This window comes from Anopheles cruzii, chromosome 3, assembly GCF_943734635.1.
Source record: "Anopheles cruzii chromosome 3, idAnoCruzAS_RS32_06, whole genome shotgun sequence".
In the NCBI taxonomy this organism is placed as follows: domain Eukaryota; kingdom Metazoa; phylum Arthropoda; class Insecta; order Diptera; family Culicidae; genus Anopheles; species Anopheles cruzii.
In genome coordinates this window covers 72,084,019-72,102,881 of record NC_069145.1, presented here as the reverse complement: position 1 = coordinate 72,102,881, position 18,863 = coordinate 72,084,019, and the positions used below count along the sequence as shown (strand labels likewise).

Below are 18,863 nucleotides of genomic sequence, written 5' to 3'. Positions count from 1 at the left end.
GCGTGTCCACACTGATGATCCGGTTTTCGGTTGCACAGGTACCCCACCGTTCACCGGAGCCGATCCAATGCGAACGTACAACATCATCCTGAAGGGCATCGATGCGATCGAGTTCCCGCGCAACATCACGCGCAACGCCAGTGCGCTGATCAAGAAACTGTGCCGTGACAATCCGACCGAACGTCTCGGTTATCAGCGTGGCGGTATCAGTGAAATTCAAAAGCACAAGTAAGCACAACCGCACCAGGCGGCACCAAGATCGATCGATTCCGGACTAACCACTGGGTTGGGATGGGTTTCCGTTTTTCCCTCCCCATTTCGCAGGTGGTTCGATGGGTTCTACTGGGAAGGTCTGCGAAATCGGTCACTTCCGCCGCCGATCATGCCGAAGGTACAGAGCGTCGTCGATACGGCCAACTTTGACGACTACCCGGCCGATCCGGATGGCCCACCGCCGGACGATCTGTCCGGCTGGGACGATGATTTCTAGAGTACGCGTTCCGCAGCGATCCATCCCGCTTCCGGCCCCCGAGAACGCGCGCTTCCGTTTGATCGTTTGCGTGCTCTGGAGTGTGTGAGACAAAGGCGTGACTGTGTGTTGTGTGGTGGTTGCCCCGCCGTAGCCGAATGTGAATTTTTGAATGGCGTGCGAAATTAGGGTGCGTGCGTGCGTGCGTGTTGCGGGGTGGGCGTTTTTAATACCCTCCGCTTTTCAGAACCGCAATTGTTGTAGTTTCTTTTTTATGTTTTACAAATTTTATCATTTATTTTATTCGTAACACAAGTACGGGGAGTCTGTGTACGTGAATTTGACGGAAAGAAAGGCCCTCGCGGTGCCAACGGCGGTTGGGGCAATAGTTTGGTCCTGGTTCTGGCGCGTACGATTGCCGTTATCTTCGCCTTCAGCAACTCGATCGACATGTTTTTGCTTCGTAACGTCGAACAATTTTAAGGACAAGAAGCGAAAGTAGTGTCGCAGCAAATAAACGGTTAAAAAACAGCAAATTTTAAACATGTTCTCGATAACAAAACTAGCGAGCCACTGTATCCGAAAAAGAACCCGCCATAAATGGCCCCCCAAATCTGGCTTTGAATAATAATTTCACAACACACATGTATAGCAATGGGGCTGCTTTATTCGTTAAAATATTAAGTTGGCGAAAAAGAAATCCATTATTTTCTCGGTAGATAACTTTAGTAATCGATAGCTCGTGAAGTATTGATCGTACAGTTTCAAGTTTAGGCTCGTGTCAAAGCTAATACTTTGCACTTAAAAACTGCTTTCACTGTTTATTGTTTGTTCCATTCGTTTGTGAGTTACAGGGTGTTAACAATGGAAGTCACCATAGACAAAATTCGGTACATTTTATAGTTTTTCTTTGAAAAAGGCGAAAATTCAAGTTAGGCCGCTGAAATTTTGCATGGTGTTTATGGTGCCGATACTCTAACAGCTAATTACATGAAATGTTAGTTTCGTCGACCCAATTTGGGTTTTTTTTATGTTGAAGATGCTTCCACCATCCACAACACACCAGTTTCAGTTGCGTTACGTTGGGGTTCGTTTCTTCGAGATTCAGTTTGTCATCCACGCGATTGACAGAGGCTTCCGTGCTAAACCCTCGCTGCCACGGCAAACCCCCAATGACCAAACTGTCAGCTCGAAGTTTGTCTCAGCAAACAACGCATTTTCAGTGGAACGCTTCAGTGGACGCGTTCGAGAGTGTTAAATTATTAAAAATGAGTTCTCGCCAAGATCAGCTCAAGTCGCTAATCGAAAAGTCGTGCGACCCACCGCCCGCTTCAGACGATGGGTATGGGACGGCGTCCAAAAGTGGGTCTAGCAACCAAGGGTTTCCCTCCCAGCTGGTGGCCGCGCGTGGCCGCGCAAAACTTATCTCACAGTTGATGAAGTCATCGCCAACTCAACCTCCGGCTGGAGACAGCTCGCTGGAGGATACGATGAGTAATCTAAGCATCGGTAGCCGGGGGCGCTTCGTCCAGCATATGATGTCCATGAAAAAGTCGCTGACCCCGAGCGAGCTACCGAAACCGTCCGCCGAAGTCGCGGCATCTACGTCGAAAGCGGCATCGATAGAAGCAACCGCCCAGCAACCCCCGGAAGCGACTGTGCCGACCGAACCGGTCATTCGAACCGGAGAAAGCGGCACCCCGGTCATGCTGGCAACCAACTTCATGAAACTCAAGCGTAGGGAGGGTTGCGGAGTGTTCCTGTACACGGTGGACTTTGAGCCCATGGTGGACTCGAGGGCGGCACGCCACAACTGTATCGAGCAGAACGCCAAAAACTTTGGCGGGTCGCACACCTACTCCGGCAACATGATGATGCTGTCGAGACAGCTGAAAGCTCCCGTGACAACGTACACGGCTCGCCATCCGCACGAAGGTACCGAGGTCCGGCTGGAGGTCACTTTTCGGGGGGAGAAGCGTTTGAGCGAAAGTACATGGTTCTACAACAACCTGTTCAAGCGCCTGATGCACATCCTGCAGCTCACGACGATCGCTCGCGGGAACTTCGATCCGTCGCTGTCCCGCATCATCCCGCACCAGCGGCTCGAGGTGTGGCCCGGTTTCGTGACAGCCGTGAGCGAGGTCGAGGGCGGTCTGATGCTCAACCTTGACGTTTCGCACCGTGTGCTCATGCAAACGACCGTGTACGATCAGCTGAAGCTGCTGGCCAACGCGGACAGGGGCAATTTTCAGGACAATGCCCGAAAGGCCCTGCTTGGGTCGGTGGTGCTGACGCGCTACAATCACAAAACCTACCGCATCGACGAGATTCTTTTCGACGAAAGTCCCTCATCACAGTTCGCGTGCCAGGGCAGGGACATGACGTACGTCGAGTACTATCGCCAGCAGTACGGTATCGAGATACAGGATCACCGGCAGCCGCTTCTTCTACACCGCCAGGAGCGGAACGAGTCCGGCACGCGCAAACGGAAGGAGATGATCATCTGCCTGGTGCCGGAAATATGCTTCATGACCGGGCTGACTGACGAAATGCGCAGCGACTTTAAGGTAAGGTGCCCGGGCCCCGTAACCGAAGTGTTTCTTTTATCGAGTTTGTCCTGTTTGTTACGCCCGCGTAGGTGATGCGTGAGATCGCGACGTATACGCGCGTTCAGCCGCACCAGCGGCTCGACGCGATGCGTCGGTTCTGCGCGAACATCAACGCAAACGAGGACGCCCGGAAGCTGCTCTCCAACTGGGGCCTAGAGCTGGTGGATGAATCGACGAAGCTGGTCGGTCGAACGCTGGACCACGAGCAGATCCGGTTCGCCGACGGAACCGTGAGCGCTGGGCCGCAGGCCGACTTTAACCGCAGTGCTATGGAGAGGCGGATGCTGGACACGGTGGACATTGTTCACTGGGTACTCGTTTACACGCAGCGGGATACCCGCTACGGCAAAATGTTTCTCGACAACGTCCAGCGCTTCTGCCGCCCGACCGGTATAGCGATCAGCATGCCGCAGATCGTCGTCCTGCCGGAGGATAGAGCTGCCGCCTACGCGCACGTACTGAGAACGCAAATTACCTCGCAAACACAGATTGTGGTCTTCATTGTCCCGAGCGTGCGTGAGGACCGGTACTCCGCGATCAAGCGCGTCGCCTGCTCGGAGATTCCGGTTCCGACGCAGGTCGTTGTCACGCGTACCCTGTCGAACGAGGCGCGCAACCGCGCCATCATCCACAAGATCATCCTGCAGATGAACTGCAAGATTGGCGGATCGCTGTGGGGCGTAAAGATTCCCCTGCAGGGCACCATGGTCTGCGGCATCGACACGTACCACGAGACGAAGAAGGGCAACGACTCCGTGGCCGCCCTCGTGGCGTCGCTCGATTCCACCTTCACCCGGTGGTACTCGCGGGCCACGAAGCAGCGCACCAAGGAGGAGATGTCCAACGGGCTGTGTGCCTCGCTGTTCATGGCGCTGCGCGCGTACGAAGCCCGCAACGCTGAGCTGCCCGGGCGTATCATAATCTTCCGGGACGGGGTCAGTGACAATTTTATGACCGTCTGCGAACAGTACGAGATCATGCAGATGCAAGGAGCGTTCGCCATGGTCAACCCGGACTACCGGCCGAAGCTCACGTACATCATCATGCAGAAACGCATCCTGACGCGGTTCTTCGCACTGAACCAGGCGGATAACACAGTCAGCAACCCGCCACCGGGAACCGTGCTCGACCACACCGTGACCCGGCGCTACCTGTACGATTACTTCCTCGTCTCGCAGACCGTCCGCCAGGGCACGGTTACGCCGACACACTTTGTTGTCGTGCGCGACGAATGCGACTTTAGGCCCGATATTCTGCAGCGGTTGAGCTACAAGCTGTGCTTCCTGTACTACAATTGGCCCGGAAGCGTGCGAGTTCCAGCTTGCTGTCAGGTAAGCGGATCGGTCGGACGGTTTCCCGCTTCTCTGTGGTATATTTCTAACCAATTGTTTCATTCCTGCGCTTCTCTCACTCTAGTACGCGCACAAACTGGCGTACCTTGTCGGCCAGTCGGTTAAACGTACGGTCGATGAGTCGCTTTGCGACAAACTTTTCTACCTTTAATTTCAGTAATCGTGCGGAAGGCTGATGGACGATTCGAGCCGAAGCTTTATGTGCCTTCTTACAGTATAACCAGCCGGTCGACAGCATTACGGGATACGTTTCGAAGACGATACACCAGCGACGGCTGTTCTCATCTGCACGGTTTGATCAAAACAATCGTATCTTTCCCATTCGATTAAGCCCGCTCGAGGTCGTTCCTTGAGACCGGAGCTCCAACGATCTTCCGTATTATATAGATATAATAAAAATCTCACCAATCTCCCACGTGGCAGATTGGCCAGTTTGAGTGTTTTTTTTTAAATGTTGTGTTTGAATTATTATTACATTGCGTTGTTGAAAGGTATCTCGTCTTCCTTAACCGAGCTTCTAGGCTCAACGTTTAAATAACGGTTTCTCTGTGACACGTTTTCTTCATGTGCTAAGAGCTCTTCAATCTGCGGTCGAATTAATAAGTTTAGGCTACCGAGGTCTGACCCTTTTCGGCTATGATCAGCAAGATCGCTGTTGGTTTGTGAATACGAACGGTTCGCTCGTAAGAGTGTAAATAAAACGACATTAATTCCCTAGAACCCCTAGAATTCCGTCTGCTTACAGTTCACTGGAATCGGAATTTGCTGGATTACGGCACCATTGTCCGGCCGCAACCGGTATGAAGCCGTATACTACGCACGAGGGTGGCCTTCTTCCCGGCAATTGCTAGAACTGAAGCGGTTGAAATGGTGCCAAGGTAGGCAGAAAGACAGGGGAGGTGACGGTCAGTCCCGACGTCAGTTCCATAACCTACCCGAACTACGAACGCGTTCGCCCGTAGGAACCGTGAACGGGGTGCCTCTTTCGGCCCCCTTTTTCCCAGGATCCCGGTACCCCCGACTGGCCCTTACCCGCCAAAGCGTAAATGCATCTGGAAGCGTCACAATCGAACGCTTTTAATACGTCTAAAACGTTTCGCTCCACCAAAAGGGGGTCTCGCTTCCGATCTCATCCCAAGGGTGGTTTCCCGCGGGTTGCGGGCGCCAGCCCTTCCGAGTGCGCCTGTGCGTCATTTCCTTGCGAGTGTGAGTGTGTGTTTGTGGCCGCGTCTTTCGAGGTACTACGCCTTAATTTCGGAGCCATCATCCACGTTGCTTCACGCCACGCCATATCTAGGACGTTTTGTTTATAAATAGACCACCACACTACAAACACCAGCACACGTGCGTGTGTGTGTCGTAATTGACCGGCGGTTGGCGTTTCCAGGATTCTTGGAAGTTGGGGCCACCTTCCCGGTACTCGCACCGGAAGCAAACACTCCCTCCATTCTTCGTCTCGTGGCCGCGTTGATTAATATTTAAAACGTATTCCAGAAATGGCAACGGCAGCGGCGAAACACAAAATTTACAACCACAAAAAAAATGGTGGCACAATTTCCGGTGACCTCAGCGGCAGCGAAAAGAAAACGACTACCGACCGACCGACCATTCCCGAGCGGTGTGGCCCCATTTTCCGTTAGCTCCGGAGCACGCACGGCGAAAGGACGCCAACGAAAAGTGAAGCGCAATTTGCGACACTAGGATGCGGGGGCTGGTGGCACTGCGGTTTCCGGTGTATCTCACTTTTTGCGCATCCGGAACGGAGGCGCGCGCGGCACCAAAAAATCGATACGACGGCACGAGTGGCCTCGTGGAGATGCGCTTTCCCGCCAACACCCAAGAGGCTGCAAATTGTGGTGCAAACACCGTTCTGCGTCGGGAAAATAAATCCGCCACTCGTCGATGGGAGTAGCGTTTGTAATGTTTCTGTTTCGAAATTTTAATTTGTCCCTGCCATTGACATTGCACTCGTTAGTTCGCTCGGTGCCTCAACTTGGCCCACTTGGGGTAGCCCCACTATCGCAGGGGCATTGATTTGCTGTCAAGTGGCTTCCGTAATCGCCGTTCCGTCTGCGGCGTCACTTTATCTCATCTCGTGCACGAGCTTCCGGTGGCGTAATCCTTGGGAACCGTTTCTAGCGCTCAAGTGTGTTCCGAAGTGCGTGCCCTAAGTGACCTAAGTCGGTGGCTCGTGCGCCGGATAAGCTCGGTAGCCCACGGCGTCTTGGATCTTCAAGGCATATAAAACTGGACCCGGTGGCCCTGAGACGGTCAGTTCCAATTCCAAAGTCAGCTCTAGCGGGAGAAGCCATAGAAAGGAAGAAAATCCCGAGCAAAAAAGGAAACTACCGCAACGATGACAAAGTTGTCCCTTCTGGCATCCTCGGTGCTGCTGCTGCTAGCAGCCGCGCACGGTGAGTTGGGGAACCGATCCGCTTGGGGTTGCGAACGGACGTAACGGATTTTTCGCCGACAGTCGTTTCGTCCGGCAGCCGTCAGCGGCGCAATGCACAGATCGTCGGCGGGTTTCTGATCGACATACGGGACGCACCGTACCAGGTGGCGCTCCTGCACAACGGGCGCTTCGATTGTGGCGGGTCGATCATATCGGAGAACTGGATCATGACGGCGGCCCACTGTACGCACGGAATCCCAACCCGGGAGCTGTCGGTGCGGGCCGGATCGGCCATGAAGTACCAGGGAACCGATATCCATCGGATCGAATCGATCATTCCGCACCCGGACTACGACCCGGAAACGACCGATTACGACTTTGCGCTCATCGAGCTGGCGACTCCGATTGAGCTCGACGGGGACACGAAGGAAGCGATCGCCCTGCCTGAAGAGGACGCCGAGGATCCGGCGGAAGGAACCCGGGCCATGGTGTCCGGCTGGGGGGCAACCCGAGACCGCCACGAAACAAACCGCATCCTGCGCGCCACCTTTGTGCCGATCCTCGCCCAGGACGACTGCGTCCGTGCGTACGAATCCATCGGTCTTGGATCGCGGATCACCGAGAGCATGATTTGCGCCGGGTACCGGGCCGGTGGCCACGATTCCTGCCAGGGTGATTCCGGTGGCCCGCTCGCCGTCGACGATGTGCTTGTCGGGGTCGTCTCGTGGGGTGGCGGATGTGGCCGCCCGGGCATTCCCGGTGTTTACGCACGCATTTCGGTCGTCCGCGAGTGGATTCGTGAAGTGAGCCAACTCTAGTGGCCACGCTTTCGCTTCCGATAAAATAACCATAACTTATTTGCAACCCGAATCGATACGTTGAGCCTTCCGCCGTTGCTTAAGATTGCTGAAAGAAAGGGGCCATTTATTGGGAAAATTGATACATCATAACCTGGTGCTGGTCCCACACTCGAATGGACATTAATTTTTTCGGCCGCTTTAATGACGGTTCCTACAAATTGAAATGTTCCTAAAAACTCTGCCCGTCCGACGGTACGCGGATGACGGTGCATAAACGGCCCGAACTCGAAACAACCCCGAAAGGTGGCCGCACCTAATTGGCTTTTTATGAAAAATCGTCCTGAGGCCGCCAGAGGGGTTAGCGCGGTTCTGGGTCTGCGGGAGGACGAAAATTATGACGACGATGCACCAGCTGCGCCTGCCGTACAAACAGATGCATCACCGTCGTCAACATTCCCTGCGCGCCCCACCCGGCCCAGTGGAGTTTCCGTCCGACGGAGTTATTGTACAAACATGTTTCAAAACAAACGCTGCACTCCGCCCGTCTGTGTGCGTTTGTTTTCCATTGCTTTGCTCTCCGCTCTCCGCATAGCTTTACACATACTCGCGTTGCTTTGATGCGCAGTTCCACCGCAGAAGGAGGGGGGTACCATAGAAACCTAGAGTGCGACGAGTGGCTACTGCGTCTTTCTCACTCTGGCTCTGCTGGACCAGCGCACTATGGGGAAAAGACGGTCATAAGTCAACCTAAAAACTGAGGGTTTTCGTTATATTAGTCTAATAGATAAGTTATCTATGACAAATCCGCATTTTTAGCCTTCCATGTTGCGTAGATTCCGAGAAATCATCTGTCAAAGTCGAAAGAGTGATAAAAATGGTCCTTTAAAACCAACTTTTGTCAAGATTTACGCATTTGCAGAGGATTATGCAATAAACACGTTTTGGTGTAACGCAGATTGCATAGCTCAGGCGTTTAGATTGTGCATTACTTTTCGGTTTACTGCAGATTGCATACTTAAGGCGTTTAAAAACCTCAAAATAACGAAAAAGCCTATTTATTATACTTGAACGCTTACACATAAAAAGTTGAATTTAATCAAAACACATGCACAGAAAACAAAAACATTGAAGATAGTCCATAGATTCTTCCTAAAAACAAATATGTCCGTCTTTTCCATACAAAGTCCCAACTGTGAAGCGTTTGTTTGGGGACCCTCTCTGTTAGTGTGTGTGTGAGTGGTGGCAACGGCAAAATCCCTGGCAGCGCTCAGACAATTCAGTCTTGATCGCTCCGTCGGGTGTTTTGTCCGGTCCGTTGGTTGGTTCACTCGCGTTCCTGCGTTCCTCGCGTTTTCTACGGCGGCGGTGAACTCACACCACTCGCTCGCGGCGGTGTGTGTTTTCGTCTGCTGTCATCTCGGGTAGGTCGTCTCCCGCGCGTTCTCGCTCGCTCGCTCTCTTTCTCGCCCGCTCGGCTGTGTATTTATATTGTGAGAAGATTACTCAAAAAACCAAGATGGACGCAGTTGTACTACCGCCCGTAGTGTGTTGTGCCCAGGCCAGTGTGTAATCTGCGCTGTTGTTTTCGCGGGGCCACTAGGTGCCAAGGTGTGTACAGATTGAAAACCCGGATGGTACCGAAAACTAGAAACGAACGGTGTTGACGCGGGAGTTTGCTGGAATTTGGCCACCATCAGTATGGTCTGTCCCTGGTGCTCCGACCATCGCGCCTCGGTCTGTTTATGCTCGCCCCCGTGCGTGTCACGCGGCGGCGGGGCGTTTTCGTTCCGCGTTCCGAGAATTGGTGGCAAAAAGTGAAAACAGACGGAGGCCGCCAACGCGCCGCGCGCCATATTTTGCCACCGTGTGTGTGTGTGATGGCGAAAGGATTCTGAGCGGCCGGAAGACATCATGGGCGCGCATTTCTGGGAATTTCTTGCCAATGGTGGCGTGTACGGGGAAGGTTCGCTTGGGTTTCGTTCTCGACGGCGACGGCGGTCAGGTCAGAAAACTGGATCGCAGCAAGCGAAGCGCGCGCGTTCGCAGGAACTGTTTTGTGTGCGTGCGTCCGTGCGTGTGTGTGTGTGTGTGTGCGTCCGTGCGAGAAAGATTCTTTTCCCATATTGTGTGTGATGCTGGTGGACTCGGGGGCATCCGGTCGTCGATGAAGAAGGAAGTGTGTAGGAATGAATAGCACCTTGATCGAAAAGTTCCCGGAATGATCGACGTTTGGCGCTTCTAGGCACTCGTAGCAAGCATTTTTAGTTTTTGTTTTGATGCTTAACTGTCTCCGATAGTCCGAACAAAAGTTGGGCGTAATTTTATCATTTTTCATTTTTATAATTTTTTGTATAAGCAACAACGAGTCAATTAGTGTTGAACATGGTTTCAACGGTTCGCTTCACGGTGATGCACAGCCCATTCTTGCCATAAGGACAATTCCATTGGTGCATTTGGTTCACAAGGACTACTGATTGGGTGTTTTAAGACGTTTTTCTCAATCAATCCGCCAAAAATGCAATAATTTGTGGCCGAACAACGCTTGGATCTTGGAACAAATCGCGTTGTTCCGGAGCATCTTGTCGCAAGGAGAAGATAATGGAAAAATCGAAGATGGCCGTAAATGGAGATACCAAAAGTGTTAAGGAGTTTACTAAAATAGTTTTGAGCACTGGATCCTACAATTGAAGGAGAGACAACATCGTTTTTAAACAATAAACAAATACCGTACATTTTATTTAATGAATTCCGGGAACTTTTGGCTCAAGTTGGTCCACGCACCACGCAAAACGCTGTTCGACCGAGAGGAGGCAAGAAAAACAATAACTGCGGACGGCGGGGAATCCACTCACACAGGATGGACAGGAAAAACGGCAGCAGCCAGCGCCAGAGAGAGCGAGAGAGAGGGAGAGAGTTCTGCAAAAGACGCAAAACGGGCAAACGAAACCCAAAAAACCGCACGCACACGCTCACGCACACGCACGCACCCAAAAATGGGCCCGTGAGAGCCCACCACTCACACGCAGCGCCTGCTGTCGTGTGGCAATCGGAAGGGAGGCTGCCGAGGCCCAACTATGGGCACGGAAAAGCGACGGAAAACACCAAAATCTGCAGCATCACATCACACGTTGGCTACACGTGGCATGCCTGTGTGTGTGTGTGTCTGTGCATGGTGATTCAGCGGTTCAGCAAACGGAAACATTCGATCCGAAACAAAACAACATCCAAGCAGCAGGAGCAGGAGGAGGCTGGGAAGGATATGGTGTTGAGGTCGCCTCCCTTTTGCAGAGTGTGCGTGCGTCCGGAGTGCGTGATGTTTGCAAAATTTGCGAGCAATTTCAACCGAGCGACAGAGAGAGAGAGAGAGAGAGAGGCGGTGACGCTTGGATCGGTTGTCTTTCTGTGCACTCCCAGGTTGCTATGGACAACCTACGATCTGGTTGGTGCAGGTTTCGCCTTTCGGAAGGACCCGGAGCTGCGTGAAAAGAAGGCTTCCTCGATAATAAGCCGTGCGTCCGTGCGTGCGTGCGTGTGGCCGTGTTTTTCTTTCCTGCCGCAGGCTTGGGTGTATCAACACGCATCACTCTGTCTCCCTCTCGCTCTGCATGATGCCGTTTCGCTCGGTGGAATGTACGCGCGTGCCGTTGTGAGTGGTCTTTTCCGCGGACAGAGAGAGCGCATCGGGCGCTCACTCGAACGCACCGCACTTTCTAGCGCGTGTGTGTGAGTGCGGGTTGTTTTGTGTGCGCAAGCGCTCGTATGAATGAATCCATCGTCCGCGGCTCCGCTCCCTCGCCCTCCGTCCCAACGAATGTTTGCGCCAACCAATCGTCTCTCTCTGTGTGTGCGATAGTGCGCGCGTTTTCTGCGGTTGTAGTTGTGCTTTGTTTTGGTTGCTGCTGGGCTCTCTGTGTGTGCCGTTATTGGAGTTGTTTTTGTTACGAAACAAGTGGCGAAGGCGAAGTGGCAGCAAAAATAGGCTTCTCCGCGGCGGTTCGGGGCCACACGCTCTGTGCTTTTCACTCGCTTCCTTGCACACACACACACACACAGCTCCCTTCTGTGCAAAAAGTGTTCAAGGAGAAATGATTGTTTGTTGTTTCTTCTGTTTTTGTTGTTTTGGGTTTTTACCCTTTCTTTCTTTCGAAGCGAACGTTTGTTTTGCGTCGTACCAAAGCGCGCGGGTTAGAGAACACAACAACACAACAGTCGACCACAGAGTGACTTGTCAGTGTGTGTGTGTGCTGCTGCATTGGGGGACACTGTAGTGCAAACTGTGTTTAAGGCGTCCTTCAATCGAAAGCTAATGAAATAATTTCTCTCCGTTCCCCAACAACAACAACAACACAGGGCTAAGAGGTGAACTCAGCGAGGCGATCCTTTTGTTAGCGGCTCCCAACGGGTAAGGATTTAGCAATAAACTTCATACATCAAGAGTGCATGGGGACAATCTGGCGCACGACGGCGGAGTGATGAAATGCAATTTAAGTTGGACCACGGAAGGCCGGGAAGAGTCGATTCTGGACTTTTCCTGGAACGCGCGACGCATCGGAAAATCGGATGCGCGTAACACAAGACGGTTGCAGTCATCTATATTCATTGCGGCCGATGGGGAAACTAATCAAACTTGGGAAGCTGGTTCTGCGACCGTGCAGAGGTTGCGGGATACTTTGCTGGATCGAAGCAAGGAGTTTAACAAACCTTTGCCAAACGATCTGGGGGCCCAGACGAAGCGTAAACCCTCGATTTGACATTAATCTGAAATGTCAAAACGTTTATGCCTCAGCGGACACGTAAACCAAAAAAAAACCGACACAAATATCCAGAGAAAAACTTTTTCCTTTTGGATTTCTATTTTTTCGGGCCAGAAACACGAATGTAAACACGTTTGACATTTCGATTTTATATTTTAATCCTGCCACACGAATTTGACAATATAAATTTATTGTTACGTTCGGTTTTACGCTTCGTCTGGCCCCCCAGGATGAGTCGAAGGAGCTGCTCCAGCGTGCAGATGCGTAACATTCGCCAGTTGCTCCCGTGGCCAACGACGGTAATTGATTCCGGGTCAAGGGTTGGCTACGCGCCGCTCCGTGGCTGCAATGCAATATCGAACCGCGCGAAGTTGGCTTCGAGGACGGCGCGAGAAAGAGCGCGAGCGAAAACACGACAGACAGGGGTGCGACAGTAAGAGGGAGACAACCAGCAGATACCGTTCGTTGTTGTGTTTCGCCGTTGGTTGTGTTCGTTCTCCAGTGAGCTGGCCGTTCTTTTTCCCTTCTTTTTGCCACTGACTGACTGTTGACGTCGTCGGCGGCAATGGGCCCCCCCTCCCATCCCACCCCACTTATTGTGTCTCGTTGTTGTGTTCGCTCGCTCGTAAGAAAATGAAAGTAAACGAAGCAACAAAAATGCATCGTCGCAACATCGTCACGTAAACAACCAACGAGCGCGGCCAACTTTGTCTTTCGTCGAGAAAGCGTGCATCGAGCGCGTATAAAAATGTGCAACCCGAGCACAGGTGCAGCGCGCGCAAAGGGCGGCCTATTGCGTCTCGGGCAGGAAAGGCCCTTCCCAGCCACTTGCCATGAGTTAGAACTAGGGGCGCGTATGTTGCGAGTGTTTCTGGCATCGACCTGCTTCTGGCACCGACCTCTGTCTCCTCCGGTGTGTGAGGCAATCAAATGGCCATCAGCGTCCTGGGACGGGGTGGGGTGTGTGGGACAGTTTCACAACAACACCGTCGTCCCGAAAAAAAAAATGGTGGCTTGAATTTATTGCATCAACCGCAACCGTCGTGGGGAATGCATATCCGATACGTTTAAGGGCCCCCCTCCTGCTTATTGATACACTGCGCCAGGAGGCGACACGGGGGGACAGGGGTTTGTTTACCACATTCTACTCTACCGGACCGATTTGTGTTCCTCCGGTGTGGGGCCAGTTGCACTTGCTTTGCTGCGTGCACAGTGTGTGACACATTTTGGCGGCACTTGCAGTACGATTTTGGGTTCGATGAAACTTTGATAAATAAATATTTTTAAGTCAAATAAGGCTAATGGAAGCTTGGTGCGCCATCTGTTGGAGGGTTGCACTGTTTTTACTAGTTGCCGAAGACTTCGATAAACGATCGCCCAGACGTCAGCCCAGAATCATATCGTCTTCCAGTTGTCTCACTTGTAGCAAAAACAAAGAGCATGCCTGCTCGAGCAAAGTAGGCTAAAAGAAGGCTAAAAAACAGTGTACAACAAGTCTGGTAGTCACCAGACTACCTGCCGAACACTGCGACATTTGAGGAAGTTGGAGTAGAAATAAAAGTTATCACATGGCGACCGTGCAGCGTCACGAACCGAAGATATCACAAGGTCCGGTCACCGGTCACTTACAACCAATATTAAACGTATATAAGGACTCTCCGCCTTCAATGAGTACATTAAACGGGGGGTTTCTGAGTTAAAACGTGGTCGTACTAGCCTTCACGAGGATCCACATTTAAGACGTCCAAAAACAGACACAACACCTGAAATCGTAGAAAAAATACAGGATATCATATTGGAAAATCGTCGAATGACTGAAAGAGATTTAGTATAAGGCCTAGCCATCTCATTGAGCAGTATAACCAATATTTTGACTGAAGTATTAGGGTTCAGAAAGCTGTTGTTCGTGCAAAAGCAAAATGTTCGCTAGCCATGGAACAAAAACGCATTGGAATGCAACTTTCTCAGCATTTGGAGCGTTTTCGAAAGGATAAAGTGGATTTTGTGCTTCGACTCATCACTATGGATGAGAATTGAGTCTATCACCATGAACCTGAATCAAAACAAGAGGTTAAGGAGTGGTGTGAATCTGGTTCTTCGGCTCCGAAACTAGTTTGTGTCCAGAAATCGGCCAAGAGGGTGTTAACATCAGTTTTGTGAGATGCGAATGAAATTTCTTTAGCGGATTACTTGCAAACTAGTAAAACCATAATTTTGATTGTTGCCTTAACTTTTTAGACCAACAGAATGAGAAAATTCGTGAATAAAGACCCGGTTTGAAGAAGAAAAACATCCTCTTTCATCAGGGCAATGCACCTTGTCACAAGAGCATTTTGAAAATGGCAAAAATCCATGAATTAAAGTTCGAATTGTTGGAGTATCCACCGTGTTCAACAGATTTGGTGACTTCCATCTGTTTTCAGGCCCAAAAAAATTATGCGTGCAAAGCATTTTTCATCAATCGATGACGTCATAACAGCTGTGGCAGCGTATTTTTTTGAGCCCTTCTAGTTTCTCACTTCAAGGATGGAATTTTTAAATTGGAGTCTCGTTGCGCCTGAAGTTGAGCAATTATTCGGCTCGTCACTGTGTGCGACCTCACAACACCGGAAGACCGGACGTGGTGTGGTGCCACTGGCCAGGCTACCGTGCCGCCCCGGTCTCTGGGAATGGGGTCAGCAGCCGGGGCCACCGTTGCACCAGCCGCCGTCACCCCAAGCGATCGCCAGATCACCGTATGCGTTGTCGTTGCATAATATGCTCTGTAATCGGTTCGACATTCGAGCGAGAGAGAGAAAGAGAAAAACGATAAGTTCGAAAAGAAACTGAAAACGCAATACAAAAGAAGGGGCTAATTCTGTGTTATCGATACGTCGCCCGGAGAGAGAGAGACATCCCGATAAAAAAGAAAAAGGACCATCAGCCCAGCACAAGTTTGGTACAAGTAAAGTAAATATTGGTTCGCTGCTTTACGCGGTTTCCGGTATTTGTTCGGGATCCATTTTTTATTGTTGTTTGTCCGTCCCCCCGTGGCACGATGCAGTTTCGTCACACACCGTGCCCCGTGTTTGTTTTGCTTTTCTTACGTTTTCCCAACAACAACGACACGACGGCGGCCATTAAGAGAAGGGCGAAAGGCAGAGAAGGGTCGTTAGTCGGAAAACAATCGCAATGCACACCGGCAAGTGGTAAAATTAATTTCTAATTACTTTTTAATGACTTTCATATCGGGGGGGGCTGGGCGTGTCCGTAAAGAAGCGGGGTTGGTGGTGGTGGTGGAGTGCCTATTGATTTTTTGCGTTTCCCGCGCGAGCTCCAAATTGGGGGTGCAACAACGTGTGTGCAAAAGAAACCACCAGAAACTGCTGGCCAGCCCCCCACAGTCCAAGAAGAAGAAGAGTCGCCTCCTCTTCGTGACGGGCTTGTTAGCCGTCGGCGGCGGCACGGGGTGTGGTGCTCTGTGGTTTCTATTATTTTCCTGCCACAGCGCGTGTGAGTGTGGTAGTGCCCCGGATTCGGGCTCCTCGGTGTGTGCGCCGCACGGGCTGCATTAAAGGGCCTTGGCCAGCGGTTGGTAGTGGTGGTCGGGCGCAGTGAATGTCGCGTGAATGAAGTGTGTGTCGGGTGGGTGCCTGAGGGGGTGGTTCCACCCACCCACCCCTCGGTAACCCCTTCTCGGCGTTCTTGTTTTCTTCGCGATACTTTGTATCTCGTTACTACGCATTTAGTGTGCGCTACTACGTCGCTGCCTCACTCGGTCTGCGGCCGAGCTCACTCTCTCATTTTTTCCCTTTGGGGCGCCAGAGGGTGGCGCTCACCTGGCGCGCAGCAAATTGCATCGCAACCCTTGCGGACGCGCGAGACTGCAACGCGCTTGCGTTTATAGTAAAAACGCTTTTTACGTCGCGTTGTTTACTCACTACAATTTGCCCCCCTCTCTCTCGCTCTCGCTCTCACTCTCTCTGTGAAGTGCATTCTTTCGCTCTCTCATTGTCACTGGCTCCTTTGATGTCCATTAGTAGTTTTTCCCCATTTGTTTTGCTTCCTTCGTGTTAAGGTGAGGTTGAGAAATGGTTGGGGCAAAGTAGTAGGCCACCATCAACCATCATCATCATCATCATCATCATCATCATCATTATCATTATCATCGGTTCGTTCTTATGCGGGCCGAGCATGCCTGGGGGGAGCTGGGGCATGCCTGGCCCGGGGGTTGGGGGTTGTTTACTAATATGCTGATCCGGTTTGTTTTGACTCGTTTCTGCTCGCCTTTCACTCACTCCCTCAGCAACCTCTCTCTCGCTCTTTCACTCGGCTCGGTTGCGCCACGTTGGGTATTATGATTGTTATTAGCATTGGTGCGCCCGCCCTTGGGGTGCATCGTCGGTGCATCGGCGGCGGCGGCGGCACACACGCGCACTGCAGTCGACGGGCTTCTTCATGTTGTTTGTTGGGTTTTTTCCTCTCTCTCTTTAATTCTTTCGCCCCGTTTTTACACGCTCCGGATGATGGATGGAAGATGGATTTTTTGGAGGCCGCGCGGTGGTTCTGCTGCTGCTGCTCCGGAAAAACGCAACCCCTTGTTCCGTTGCAGTTTGGACTGGATAAAACGTGTGCAAACCGCCAGCTTCTGCAAGCTTCTTGTTGCTGGTGGAGTGGTTTTAATTAACCACGCGGCCTTTTGCGCCGCGGCCAGACAAAAGCCAGACAGCCAGGAGAAACCGGGGGAGCGGGGCTCTATAAATAAGACGTTGCGCCCGATAATAGTGTGTGGCGTACGTTTATAAATAGACGGAGGCGTCTTGTGAAAGTTTCCACCAAAACCAAAAAATTGGCGAAACCGCCGAATCTCGAACCGCGGACGGGTGAAGAAAGTGGCACCCGATGATGCACAGATGTTGCACCACCAAAACCTGTGTCTTGCGCCCCCGGGTCTCTTTCCGCTTCAGTGCTGCGCCCGAGTGCTGTGGAGTTGTGCCAGATTTTCGGAGCTCGGTGCTCGCAGTCGGACAAAGTATTAGCTTCGCCTGCCAGGGAATCAGATTGTGCTTGAAAAATCGGAAACTTTAGCGTCACTTATGATGGGCACGACGCAGCACAACCTTACATAACGCTGCTTTGAACAACAAAATTGGCGCATTAATTTGTCCCAGAGTCGTTTGTTATAATTCCAGAAGATCACGATCACGGGAAAAGTGTACGCAAATCTTTCGAAACCTGCGTGGTATGATCTAGTGGAAAATAGCAGGAGTGCAAATTGATTAGTTCGTTTTTACAATGGATGGCATTACTCATTAAATGTCACGCATTTTTGTCACTAAATCTAAATGTCACAACACTTTTGTTAAGCATCTGAAAATGTCGAATTTTGTTCCTGATAAAGTGTTTTTGCGAGGAGTACTTCTGCATTACTTCAATATGAAGAAAACGGCTACCGAAAGTCATCGTATTTTAATGTATGTTTATGGCGGAAATGCTCTTGGTAAGAGAATGTGTCAGAAGTGGTTTCAAAGTGGTGATTTTGAAGAATGGGTAGCATTGCTTGATCAGGATCCATGTGAGACGCAAAAAGAACTTCCAGAAATGTTAGGAGTTGACCACACTACAGTTTCCAAACGCCTGATTTCCATGGGAATGATTACAAAAATGTCTTATGGGTTTCACATGAATTGAAAGAAGGAAAACAATTTGTAAATTTCTGCTTACAAGGCAAAAAAGAAAGGGCTTCTTGCACCGAATCGTCACTGGTGATGAACAGGGAAGACGTTACGGGAATCCTAAACGTAAAAAGGCCAGGTTACAGCCTAGGAAACCAGGTCCATCGCAACCAAAGCGAAAAATTCACTGCGCAAAGGTTATGCCGTCCATATGGTGGGATACGAAAGGTGTGGTGCACTATGAGATTTCAGAACCTAATGAATTTATTGAAGGACAACGCTATCGACAACAATAAATGCGTTTGAAGCATTCAAGTAGCGAAACTAATTTATTTGCAGACCTAATAGAATGAAATTTTAGTGACATGAAGAAAACATCTTTTACATAAAAATTCCCCAAAGGGACTCTAGGAATAGATTCGCTCATAAAGGCAACAAGTCGAGTGGTTCTTCAATGGCCTGTGAGAGGCGGCAGAAGCAAGTCTTTTCCAATCTCCCAACAGACCGTCAAGTACCGGCCACATGTGCGTGTTTACAAATTTGTGATGTATTTTTGCAACACTTCGTTCTCGAGGTTTCTTCATCGCTCTCCCCGTTTGCGGTGTGCTATGCTTTCGATTCTTCGTTACAATTCTTACAATTTTTCAGCGGGTTTTCTCTCCCTGTCCGACCCCGACATTCGTTGCAGCGAATGAAAACAAATACTCCACCACCAAGCAAAAAACACGCGCGCCCAGGGTTCACCGATTTTCGTTGCGTGTTCCGTCGGCTCCGGGGCTTGTGGGTGATTGTGCGGGCGAGGGCGAGGAGGAAGACCACCAAAGACACGA

At 51.1% G+C, this 18,863-nt stretch overlaps 3 protein-coding genes across 6 annotated transcripts in view; all 3 read left to right on the top strand.

Moving 5' to 3' along the window:
• Positions 1–995, top strand: part of LOC128272980 (cGMP-dependent protein kinase, isozyme 2 forms cD4/T1/T3A/T3B) — a 100,131-nt gene extending 99,136 nt beyond the window's left edge. For all 4 annotated transcript variants that reach the window (XM_053010878.1, XM_053010879.1, XM_053010881.1 and 1 more), the window contains 2 exons: positions 39–228; positions 325–995. In XM_053010878.1, coding sequence (XP_052866838.1) covers positions 39–228; positions 325–490 — 356 coding nt within the window. In that variant the 3' untranslated portion in view covers positions 491–995. The remainder of the gene's footprint in view (positions 1–38; positions 229–324) is intronic.
• Positions 996–1,959: 964 nt separating this feature from the next.
• LOC128270919 (protein argonaute-3) lies at positions 1,960–4,802 on the top strand. Its single transcript, XM_053008344.1, has 3 exons — positions 1,960–3,036; positions 3,108–4,409; positions 4,495–4,802. The coding sequence occupies exons 1-3, from the start codon at positions 1,960–1,962 to the stop codon at positions 4,579–4,581; spliced, it is 2,466 nt and encodes an 821-aa protein (XP_052864304.1). The 3' UTR covers positions 4,582–4,802.
• A 1,902-nt stretch (positions 4,803–6,704) lies between these two features.
• On the top strand, positions 6,705–7,695 carry LOC128274073 (trypsin-4-like). Its single transcript, XM_053012159.1, has 2 exons — positions 6,705–6,844; positions 6,907–7,695. Exons 1-2 carry the CDS (start codon positions 6,787–6,789, stop codon positions 7,641–7,643), a joined length of 795 nt encoding a protein of 264 aa, XP_052868119.1. The 5' UTR covers positions 6,705–6,786; the 3' UTR covers positions 7,644–7,695.
• The last annotated feature ends 11,168 nt before the right edge of the window (positions 7,696–18,863 follow it).